At 46.9% G+C, this 12,525-nt stretch overlaps 1 protein-coding gene across 18 annotated transcripts in view; it reads right to left on the bottom strand.

Moving 5' to 3' along the window:
• The window catches only part of CCDC57 (coiled-coil domain containing 57), a 28,583-nt gene extending 22,016 nt beyond the window's left edge, over window positions 1–6,567 (bottom strand). For 4 of the 18 annotated variants that reach the window (XR_014887493.1, XM_085240482.1, XM_085240484.1 and 1 more), the window contains exons 1-3: window positions 6,426–6,566; window positions 2,723–3,131; window positions 432–540 (exon numbers count right to left, since the gene is read on the bottom strand). Coding sequence is in view for 15 of the 18 variants with exons in the window: in XM_085240482.1 (XP_085096608.1) it covers window positions 432–540; window positions 2,723–3,131; window positions 6,426–6,525 (618 nt within the window). In the remaining 3 variants the exon portion in view is untranslated. Of the gene's footprint in view, window positions 1–431; window positions 541–2,722; window positions 3,132–3,867; window positions 4,528–5,636; window positions 5,816–5,919; window positions 5,997–6,425 lie in introns of all 18 variants that reach the window. The other 14 variants (XR_014887494.1, XR_014887495.1, XM_085240496.1 and 11 more) reach the window with 11 other exon arrangements.
• Window positions 6,568–12,525: the final 5,958 nt, after the last annotated feature.

Genomic DNA, 12,525 nt, shown 5'->3' with positions numbered 1-12,525 from the left:
AGCAATAAAAGAGGTAGAATGGGGGGAAAGTCTCATAATCAAGAGTATGATAAGCAACATACACTACCCATCCTGCCTAAAGCTGCTTCTGCTTTCCAGAGGCCGACCTTTTCCGCAGTTTCAAGGTTAACAAATTTAGCAGTGTGCAGCCCACATCAAGCAATCTTACACAATCTCAGATTACTAAACACATTCCCAGCAGTTCCTCACAAGGGGCAGCTGCCAGACAAGTAAGGCCACAGCTACTAAACAAGTAGTGCATACTTTTCTAATCTGTCATTATGCATCTCACCAATTTACCAGTGGCAACATAAAGAAGGCAAAAACAACAACAGCCTTACAAAAATACAGCAATGCTCCATCAGAACATAATAAACAAATGACTGCTGGCTGTCGCTGCAGCAATATGACATTATTTCTCTGTATTATACCTGTTTCAGATAAGCGAGCTCTCCTTGCAGTTCTTGGAGTTTTCTCTCCATGTGATGTCTCAGGCTCACACACTCCTCATGCTGATGATTTGTATGACTGCTCTTTGACCTATAAATAAAAATAAAATAAACTTATTAAAGAGCATCTCTGCTGAACTCATGTGGCGCACACATGGAAAGTGCCTGTTGAACAACAACACAACTGGAAATACAAGAGGCAATAATTTCCTAAAGGAACCCTCACCACTGACTTTTTTTATCTTCCTCCCACTGCTCATAATTAGCAGTCACTTTTTAAAAATCATCTTGCACATGAGAACTGAATGAACCTTTTAAAGTAACACGATACACAGCGGGCATACTGTTTGATCTCCTTTTTAAAGTGTGATACAAGTTCTTCCCAGATATCCAGTTTCAATTTGAAAAGGTCACACAATGCAGAATATATTGTATGGTTCGCTAAGTTCAGCGTTTGTTTTCCTCATGTAAAATACCAGATTCGTTTCAGCAGCTCTCAGCTACCAAACAGCATGAGGATTTGAACATTCTTTAAAAATCAGATGTCCTCTCTTCATACACTGCCAGATATCTTCCCCTTGAGCCCTTCATAGAGAATATTCACTGGTGAAGCTCCCTGAGGACAATTCAAGCAGATCGTTTTTCCATGATTTAAGTTATCCCCCTCTCTCCTGTCTTCCCCTGCTCCCTTTCTTTGCAGTTTTCAGAGCAGTAGATGTTGCCATGTAAGCAAATTCAAATGACAACAGTCTGTCTTCAGTCCCAGTGCTCTTCCCTTGGTGATACTTCAAGAGATCCCATCAGACATATCAGCCTGTTTCAATGCCTAACTATCCTTGTGAAGAAATTCCTCTTGATTTCCAATATAAGCCTCCAATGGTGCAATTAGAGGACATTTCCTTACCTCCTGTCATTTGCTCACTTGTCACCTGAGATAAGAGGCTGACATTCTCCTCGCTGCAACCTCCTTTCAGGTTCTTGTAGAAAGCAGTGACATCGTCCCTCACCACAAGAACTGCAGTTATTTCAGCCATTTCTTTTAAGCCTTGTTTCCCCCAGCTTTCTTGCTCTTTTCTGAACGCATTCCAACAGCTCAGTGTCTTTCTGGTAGTGGAGGGCACAAACCTGAATATAATGCTGGAGGTGTGCCTTCATCAGTACTGACTGTGGAGGAGCAATCACTTCTCTAGTCCTGCTGGCCATACTACTTCGATACAAGCCAGGATGTAATTGGCCTTCTTGGCCACCAGGGCACACTGCTGGCTCATGTTCAACCAGCTACTTTTCTGACTGACAAATGTTCAGTCACCCCTCCCCAGGCCTATACTGCTGCATAGGGTTGTTACGGCCCAAGTGCAGGGCCTGGTACTTAGCCTTGCTGAATGTCATAAATCACAGAATCATAAAAGCGTTGGAGTTGGAAGGGACCCTAAAGGCCATCTGGTGCCACCCCTGCACTGAGCAGGGACACCCACAGCTCCATCAGTGCTCACAGCCCATCCCCTGACCTTGGCTGTCTGCAGGGATGGGGCACCACTGCCTCTCTGGGCAACCTGTGCCACTGTGTAAAAAATTCCCTATATCCAAGCTAAATCTGCCTTCTTATAGCTGGAAACCATTTCCCCTTGTCCTATCCCAACAGTCCCTGCTGAAGAGTCTGTCCCCTTATTTCTTATCTACCCCTTCTAGATACTGAAAGGCCACTCTCAACTATCCCTGGAGCCTTCTCTTCTCCAGGCAATATCATGTGAATGTCATGCAATTGGACTTGGCACATAGATCTTGCCCATCCATATCCCTCTGCAGAGCTTTCCTACCCTCAAGCAGATCAACCATTCCGCTTAACTTGGTGTCATCTGCAATCTGAAACTGCATTTAATCCCCTCATCATGATCACTGATAAAAATTATAAACAAAACTGCTGGGAAACACCCCTTGTGAGCAGACACCAACCAAATTTAACTCCATTCACAATGACCCCTTGCACCCATCCATTTAATTTTTATCCAGTGCATAGTACATCTATTCAGCCCATGAGCAGTCAGTTTCTCCAGGAGAATGCTGTGGTGAACAGTATCAAATGCTTTGCTAAAGTCCAAGTAAACACTCACAGCCTCTCTCTTGTCCACTAAGCCAGTCATCTTATCCTAGAAGGAAATTGGGTTAGTCAAGCAGGAGGTGCCTTTCATAAACCCGTGCTAGCTGACTGGGTCTGCTCACATGGTTGTCCTGTACACTCCATGTGATGGCACTTACAGTGATCTGCATCTCACCTGCAAAACTGTTCCAGCTGTAACTTATGTTCTACAAGGTTTTGTTGATAGTGATAATGAAGTTCAGCTCTTTTTCTTCTTTCCTTGACAAGAAGTTGCTCCAGTTTATCCAGCTGTATTTTAAGGTTGCTAATCTCTGCCTGCTTAGCATTTTCAGACGTTTTCAGATGACTGAATGTGACATCATAGGATTCCAACTCTTTATCTCTTTCTTCCAAAATTCTGAGGTTATAGACAAAATCTTCTTTTAGTTTGTTATAATTTTCATGCATACTATGCAGTTGCTTTACAACAACATCTAGCATCTCCTTTTGAGCAGGGAACTGCCAGATATGTCGCTCTTTCCTTTCTTTCTCTTTCCACTGAAGGATCTCTTTCCATTCTTTCTCCATTTGTAACTGGAATAAATCTGAAGCAGAAGATGGTAGAAAACAGTTAAGACTGATAACTAAGAAAAATCAGCTATCTAATCACTCCAATCTACTACATACACAATAATTATAACTGAATTTTAAATCTGACCTGTAAGCTTCCCTACACCAACTGGTGTTGGTCACTTTTAGACACGGAGTTTGCTTTTATTTCTATCACTGAGTTGTGAAGGGATAATATTTCACAATCTAATTACCACACACGGTTATGTTTTGATGCAGGAAAATATTTCTTTTCCCTTTGTACAGATGGAGCACAGAGGCACAAAAAGATTCAGTGGCTCAAAGGAACACTGCACTTTTAATTGAGAGTTGAAGAGCAGTAGAACAGCAGAAGAAGAGCTGCAAAGTGTCTTTAAGAAAAAAGACACTTCTGACAGGTCAAATCAAACCACACCAGCCTTCTCATGTAATGCACTATTGGACCTTTACATCTATCAGCAATATAACTGCAGCGTTGCATCTATCTTCTCTTCCTACTGTTATATCCTTCCTTGATATCCTTCCTGTGCCCCTATTCCCATCTGGTGTGATCCTTTATCTGCTTCACTTCTATCTCTTCTATTGTTTGTTCTCCATATTCGCCTTATTCACAAACATAAACTCAGCAGAAGAGAAACCATCCGCTCCAAGAGGTACCACCATTATTACTGAATTCAGTATTGACAGTAACAATAATGAAGTAATATCTGCTCAGATCTCCCCAGAGATTACCCCAGCCCTGTGGGGTCATTACAGCTTCTCTCCCTGTGCTGCACCGCTCTGTGTCAGTGGTTCCAGATAATCTCGGATGGATAAGCAGGGCTGCAGGGAACAACAGATCAGACAAGCACGCCTTTCAAATGGTGCCTCTTTAATCTCCTTAAAAGAAAGAGATTTCCAGATCAGCAAAAGCGACACTAAAGCACACCACAATCTGAATATCATTTTTTCCTCACAAATAAACCCAACAGTGACACGGTAATCTGATGGTCTTCTAATTCTGCTGACCTAGAATTTATGTTTATCCTTAAGGCAATTAAAAGGAAATTGTATTTTCTCCTTTTTGTTAGCAATCTTCAAGCTGTGCCACAGCCTACAGCATAGTACAAGTGGTAGCTTTTCGTTTTTGTCAGCAGAAATACATGTTGGTTGTAAAAAACACAGAAGTGGATACTCACGAGCAATACTCTGAGGCCTCTTTGCCTCTAACACGCAGTGCTACACAAAAATCTGTTCTTTTTATATCTTCCTCTCAGCTCCTGTTGCTCCAAACGCATCTGATGTCTGCCACAATTAAAAACATTAACTCCATCTTTCTTCTTCTCCATCCCTGAGCATCAGTACATTAAAGATGAAATACACCAACAAGATGCTTTCTGGACTCTGAAGGCACTGAAAGAAACTCTGCTCAGTCTATAACTGATGAGATATCACAACACTTTTGTAAAGGTCTTTAAAACCAATGCATGCTTTGTTAGCTAACCTTAGCCACACGCTGTAAGATGTCTGTGCATCAGGAATTAAAAATAAGACTACAACTCTGGTCTATTAATTCATCGAGATGATCAAACTAAAGTCAGAGGTCGTTTTGGAAAGATGGGGTTGAGAAGACAATCATAGAATGGCCTGGGTTGAAAAGGACCACCGTGATCATCCAGTTTCAACCCCCTGCTATGTGCAGGTCGCCAACCAGCAAACCAGGCTGCCCAGAGCCACATCCAGCCTGGCCTTGGATGCCTCCAGGGATGGGGCATCCACAACCGCCTTGGGCAACCTGTTCCAGTAAGCAATGCTTATTTTACAAAAGATTGCTACAACTGTCCCAAAATTAAAAGGCAATGCATGGTGAAACATGGGAATAAAACATGAATGACAGTGGTTTCCTACAAAAATAGCTCTCCTATAAAAATAACCTCCCCCCGCTGCCATGCATGGAACTGATGGCGCTTGTGAATGGACAGAGGTAGCCTGAGGTGTGTGTGTGTCACCTTGAACACGAGAAATGGTGGTTTCATAGCAAAATACAAAAGAGTGAAGATGAAAATATGTCCTTATTGCAAGATGAGCCACAGGATCTATGCCCATCTTCACTGACTGCCTCATAAACAGGCAGGATACACTTCTGTAATTTCAGAGTATTGCTTTCCACTGCAGAACCCTGTATTTCTTGGAAATGTGTTTTAGGAGGAGAGGAGAGAGCATTTTGCCATTAAAAGCACCAGTGTTTCTAACTGCCAACTAGTTTTGGTAATGACCATAATAGAGCTCAGAGCGCAATTTTAAGTATAAATTGCATCAGTTGCCTGGATGCAGGACAGGCAAAAGAAGAACAGTAAAAAATATATCTGATGCCATTAAAAGATAGCCAAGGAAACAGCCCAGATGTGAGACAACATCTTACAGCAAGCACAGCTTAGCTTGCCATGCAAGGCAAATAGCAAAAACAACCATTACAATCTAATAATTCTGAGCACATCCAGGAAGAACGGGCTGATAGGTACCCTTGTCAGCCCTTTTCTCAGCACGGTGAGATTTCTATCAGCCTCTTTTAGCAAAGGAAAATGGTGGCTTGATGGTAAATCAGTCACAGCTGTTACTCATCAGGTGTCACTCTGGCAGCAGAGCACTGCATTCCACGTTTCAGCAAATCACTTCCCAACCCAAGGAGAGCACGGTGATGCTGGAGAACAATTCAGAGTGAATGGTGAGAAGCTTCAGAACTCCACAAAACCCCCACCTGACCCCAGTCCTTATTGCTGTGCTCAAAGCAGGAGGAATGCACACTCGTTTATCCTTTCAGTGCTCCAGGAGTAATGTGGCTGTAACATTCCAGCAGAGCTGATGCAGCATCGCCTGCATTCCTTACAAAACCATCAAAAAAGAGGGTGAGAAAGAAAACTACCACACAGAATCATACATTCGTTGGGGTTGGAAGGGATCCTTAATTTCACTGTGATGTCCACCTCTCCTGCACAGCCGGTTTCCTCCACAGAGCAGTAAAGCACAAAGTCTCTGTGAGGCACATCACAGCTGTTCCACAGCAGGGGTGGAGTGAAAGGGGGATGGGGGTCAGTGCAGAGGGAGAATGGGGAATAAAAGTAGGAGGGAGAGAAAGTGGGGGAGGAGATGGGGATCAGCTTGTGGGATGGAGGGTGAGAGGGAGCTAGGAGGCAGGAGAGCAGCTAGCAGGCAGAGTGCGGGGTCGGGACAAGGCAGATGGAGGCACTGAGCGGCTGCAATAGTGCAGGGAGAGAGCAGGGAGCAAGATGCATGCCTGCCATATCCGTTACCTTTCCCCTCAACCTTCACGTCCTCCCGCCTGCAGCTGCGGGCCGCGTCTCCATGGCAACCGCTGCGGGCGACGCCTGGCTGAGGCGGGCTCGTCGCCATGGCAACCGCAGCGCTGACGCCCCGCCCATCTCCAGCCCCGGGCCGGCCTCTGGCGAGCCCCGCCGGCAGCCAATCAGCGCGCTGCCCGCCCTCCCCGCCCCGCCCCCCGCCGTCCCGCTCCCCCCGCCCTCCCCCTTCCTCCTCCACGCAGCAGCGTTTCTCGGTCTCTCTCACGGCTTTCGCGCTCACTCAGCTACTACCGTCATTTTTTGCTCGCGTTTTCCCCAGCTCATCCCCTCTGTTGACATCCAGCAGTCCTTCCTCCGGGCTGTGCAAGTGCGTTCCCCTCGTTAAACTCACTCTCTTCCTCCACGAGCACAGCCGGCGAGAAAAAACCATCGCCCCTCTCTGCCCTCCCCTCGCGACCCCCGGAATCCAGAGCACAGATCCCAGCATCACGGATCGGCTCGGATGGAGAGGACCTTAAACACCATCTATAGTTCCAACCCTTTGATAGGGCTGCTCAGGGCCCCATCGAAGCTGGAAAAGCAATAAATAATAGATAAAGTTCTGCCCCCAAGACATAAATTCATCCTTCAGAGCAGAGTGCATCACTTAAGTGACGCAGAGGAAGTTGCAGTGCATGAAGTACAGTGTGATTTTCCTTGAGTCACTGCTGATGACTCGCATGTCTGGAAGCCACGAGGCAGACTTCCTGTAACGCTGTCATGTCCTGAATTATGCAAACTGCTGTGTCAAGGAAGAGAATCATAGAATCATAGAATCACAGGAAGGCCTGGGTTGCAAAGGACCACAGTGCTCATCTGGTTCCAACCCCCTGCTATGTGCAGGGTCACCAACCAGCAGACCAGGCTGCCCAGAGCCACAACCAACCTGGCCTTGGATGCCTCCAGGGATGGGGCATCCACAGCCTTTTTGGGCAACCTGTTCCAGCGCATCACCATGCTTTCATTTGGCTACATAGAAGTCTATCTGTGTATCACATCAGAATGCTGCCATTACTGAAGGGATATGGTTCATCCGTTTGTATAAATCACTTCTGGTTCAAAGCACACCGTGAGATTTGGCCTTAAATGATCTTCAAAACCTTTTGGGCACTCCAAAATTACACTGTAAGGCCCAGCATAACGTACGTTTTGCTTTTCTGCTCTCAAAGCATGTTGATGCACTGGAACAGGTTGCCCAAGGAGGTTGTGGATGCCCCATCCCTGGAGGCATCCAAGGCCAGGCTGGATGTGGCTCTGGGCAGCCTGGTCTGCTGGTTGGCGACCTGCACATAGCAGGGGGTTGGAACCGGATGAGCGTTGTCCTTTTCAACCCAGGCTGTTCTGTGATTCTATGATTCTATGATTCTATGATTCTATGAATACACTGTTAGTGAGTATTTAAATCTCTACCCCTTACCTCTCCCCTTCATTCAAATTCGCCATCGTCCTCCCCCAGGTATCCCCAGACAGTCCCCAGCCACATCAGTAACACACACTGGTTCCCCAGGTGAGGCTCTGCTCACAGCCCAACTTCATAAGACAAAACCCACCATTACTTGGGCTGCTGATCCCATTCCCCTTACCCTCATTTCTGCTCATGGCACAGGAAGGCTGTGGCACACACTGATGCTCCCCTGGGCAACCAGAGGGGCTGCTCTGTGAGCCACACTTTGGGCTCAGCAGTGAGCACAGCCATGGGACGGAGCGCTAAAACATGATCCAGGAAAAGCCTTCTTTTTGAGCGAGCTCTCTTTCAAATGAATGAACTTCTTGTTTCGACAGAACCCTGAGGAATGTATTTGACAAACAGTAAATATATTTTTTTAAAAAATCAAAATTAACATTTTAAAGATGATCAGATAAATAAAAGTGGCCGAGCTTGCAGAAGAACTTCTGATCCCCAATATCTCTGAAACATGGGTGCTGTGTATTAGAAACATTTAAATGTGCATTTAGGATGTATTTAAATTCCACTTCCATCCAGGCTTGAAGGATTTGATTTCCATGTCTCTCTTTCCCATACCTGTGTAACTGTAGCTTCATACTTGTTAAGTCTGTGCACTTCTTTGTAGATACTCTTCAAGTTCCTCAAGTGCACCCTAAGAACCACACAGAAAGCCTTTATTTTCAGCCTTGCTTTAGGAACAAACTACAAATTGCTGAAACCTCAACGCTGAACGTTTCTTCAGTAGCCATCCTACAAGGGCTCTTTGTGCAACACGCTCTGCCATGTGTTCCTTTTGAAGCAAAGGGTGTGCTGGCTGATCTTGAAACCATTTGAAATGTCCAGTGTTATGGTTCTAACTCTTAAAAATGTTGCAGTATAAATCTATAATTCATATCCTGTGCTTAGTTCAAGCGTAAATAAGGAAAATGCCTCAAAAGTCCAATATCTACAAAGGTTTAAAGGGAACGAATATATACAGATACTGTCAAGGTAATACTTGGGACTCACCTACAAACAGCTAAGAGTGCAGTTGGAATTTGGAATGGGTGACCATGCTGAAAAATATTCCTCTGTAGCTCTATCACAGAGTGTTATTGTGGTTGCTGTATCTGCTGTCATTTCCATGGCATGAAGTAGGAGGCATTACTTTCGGAGCAACCCAGGCATATTCTTATCACTACTGCCATAGCAACAATGGAATGTGGAAGTAAGGAGCAGAGCAGGATCTGCATTCATTTGGAAACCTGTAAGGAATTATGGGGTGAAGGGCATTTTAGTGGAGGTTTGGTGCAGTCTGAGCTCCGTTAGTACACCCAAATGATATTCTCTCCTATTAATCTTCATCAGTGAGAAGCTAATTGAGTGTATGGTGGATAGATACATTTCCTAGTCAATGACTCCTCATGAGACTGTGTTAATGACAGTTTGAGAATACCTGTAACGTGCATACTTAGAGATAAACAACAGCAAGGTGTAGAAAATTGTGGGTTCTTTTTTAATTACAACCATAAAAACATTTTTTTTCCAAAAGCTGCATTCAGAGATCTATGCTTTAAGTCCCTGTGTTTGAGTTCTGTTTGCCGTGCATTAATATTCCCTTTACTCACAAAGTAACACGTTTATTGCTTAAACAGATGCTATTTAACCCCACTTAGCAGATATGGATTCGGTGCCTTCAGCTCAGTTTCAAATATTTTGGAGGTTATCTGGACTGTGTGCAGGATGCTGCAGGCACAGCAGCTCTGCTCACTCACACTGGAGCCTTGTTGAGCACGGAATTAAATGCAGTGATCACTCCATACACGTTGAGGGCTGTCACTTATCCTGGCACGCCGTCCCCGATGAGCGCATCGCTTTCTTCAGAAACAATGGGAGGAATCAGCTCCAAAAGTGACACCACAGAGCACTCGATGCAGTTTCCTCAGCAGCTGGTCTATGGCTAAGGATGTGTGCTGATGAAAAATAGAATCACGGGATGGTTGGAGTTGGAAGGGACCCTAAAGGCCATCTGGTGCCACCCCTGCACTGAGCAGGGACACCCACAGCTCCATCAGTGCTCACAGCCCATCCCCTGACCTTGGCTGTCTGCAGGGATGGGGCACCGTTGCCTCTCTGGGCAACCTGTGCCACTGCCTCACTGCCTGTGGTGTAAAAACTTCTTCCTTACAACTAATCTAAACCTCCGCTCCTTCAGTTGGAAACCATTTCCCCCTGTTCCATCCCAACTGCTACAGACTGTCCCAGTGTAGCAGCAGTTGCGCCAGGTCTCAGTGCACTTACAGCACACAACCTGGTTTATGTTTGGAGCACTTGTCAGCGCTGTGCACATACACAGATGTTGGGCTGTGACTTGTAGGGGAGGGGATGTGGTTGCACTGTTGCACAAATTGGTACCTTCTGCTGGCTGAGGAACTGCTTGATGAAATGGAGATACAGAATGAAGATCACAGAATCACTGAAACACCAAGGTTGGAAAAGACCTACAAGATCACTCAGTCCAACCATCCACCTGTCACCAGTAGTTCTCACTAAACCATGTCCCTCAACACAAAACCCAAACGTTCCTTGAACACCTCCATGGTCGGTGACTCCACCACCTCCCTGGGCAGCCCATTCCAGTGCCTGACTACTTTCTCAGAGAAGCAGTATTTCCCAATATCCAGCCTAAATCTCCCCTGGCTGAGCTTGAAGCCATTCCCTCTAGTCCTATCGCTGTTACACGAGAGAAGAGGCCGACCCCCAACTCACTACAGCCTCCCTTCAGGTAGTTATAGAGAGCAATGATGTCTCCCCTGAGCCTCCTCTTCTCTACACTGAACAACCCCAGCTCCTTCAGCCGCTCCTCACAAGGCCTGTGCTCCAGACCCCTCACCAGCTTCGTTGCCCTTCTTTGAACCCGCTCAATGTCTTTCTTGCAGTGATGGGCCCCAAACTGGACACAGTACTGGAGGTGTGGCCTCACCGGAGCTGAGTACATGGGGACAATCACTGCCCTGTTCCTGCTGGCAACACCATTCCTGATCCAATCCAGGATGCCATTGGCCTTCTTGGCCACCTGGGCACACTGCTGGCTCACATTCAGCCCAGCACCAACCAACACCCCCAGGTCCATCTCCTCTGTGCAGTCTTCCAGCCACTCCGCCCCAGGCCTGTAGCGTTGCTTGGGGTTGTTGTGGCCAAAGTGCAGGACCCGGCATTTGGCCTTGTTGAACCTCATCCCATTGGCTTCAGCCCAGCTCTGCAGCCTGTCCAGATCCCTCTGTAGGGCCTCGCTACCCCCAGGCAGATCCACACTTCCAGCCAACTTGTTGTCATCCGCAAACTTACTGAGGGTGCACTCAATGCCCTCATCCAGGTCATCAGTAAAGATATTGAAGAGGACAGGCCAAAGATGTGAAACATCAGACTCCACAGAGTTTTTTCTTCCTCCTGTACATTATATTAACTTTGACTTCTCATTCATTTTCACCATCGCATCCATTTTTACCCACTTAGGGACAAGGGCAGATAGAGCTGAGCAGATCTCTGGATGCAGCCAGCAAGGCACGCACTGCTAATCTTAAAGCTATGTAAAACCAGTTGTTATCTGCCAACCACCATCTGAACGCAGGCTGTTGGGGCAGCTGAAGGTAACTGCAGAACAAAACCCACTGAGTGCTGTGGGGCTCCTGGAGCAGGCAGTGCAGTGCGTGGAGCTCAGCAGAAGTGATGGAGTCTGTGATAAGGATGTGTGATCTCTACTGCCCCAAAGGACCGGAAAGCAGTTACAGTTCTTGACAAACCAAACATTGCCACAGCCTCTGAGTGTTGTTGCTTAAGGAGGAGGGACAGTTCCATCCTTCAGAAATGTTTTTATTCCCCTTTACTTGAGTTATTGCATGATAGAACTGCACGGCCCCATAGTAGATCTTTTAATTGAAACCTTAGAGATCTGTGTAAGTATGGAGGGTGGACAGAGGTGCCTAGGAATGGAGAGCTGGGAAGTGAGAAAAGAGAAGCTGGGAAATAGCTGCTAATATGTCACCTATATCCTATAGGTACACCTACATTTTGAGTTGCTTCTAAACCACCAATAGCTCTTACAGGCACTCACATGAGAGAAGAAGCTAGATAAGGAAAGGGATGTTCACAAACACATTGAAGAGACGGGGCCTGGAGCATCTCCCATAAGAAAGGCTGAGACCCCTGGGGCTGTTCTCTTGAGGAGGAGGAGGCTGAGAGAGATCAGATCGCTGTTTATAAATATCTAAAACACAGGAGTCAACTCGATGGGGGCAAACTCTTTTTGGGGGTGTGCAGCGACAGAACAGGGGGCAATGGGCACAAATTGCGGGGCTCTCCTTCTCTGCAGACATTCAAGACCCGTCCGGGCGCCTACCCGCCCGACCTGCCGTAGGGCAGCACTCCGCAGCGGGGCCGCACCCCGGCATTCCCAGCGGAGCTCCCAACCCGCTCGGCGGCTGCGGGCGGCGCCGTTCGCTGGCGGTCCTCGGCGTTCCGGCGGGACGGCACCGAGCGCGACCGCGTGCCTCTGGGCGGGCGAAGCCGCGGCGGCGGGAAGGGCCACGTGGCGGCGCTAGGACCCGGGCGGCACCGCGGGGACGG

The sequence above is a fragment of the Meleagris gallopavo genome, chromosome 20, assembly GCF_905368555.1.
Source record: "Meleagris gallopavo chromosome 20, MGAL_WU_HG_1.1, whole genome shotgun sequence".
NCBI lineage: Eukaryota > Metazoa > Chordata > Aves > Galliformes > Phasianidae > Meleagris > Meleagris gallopavo.
Note: the sequence above shows the minus strand (reverse complement) of the source record. Positions and strands in the feature narration are given on the sequence as shown.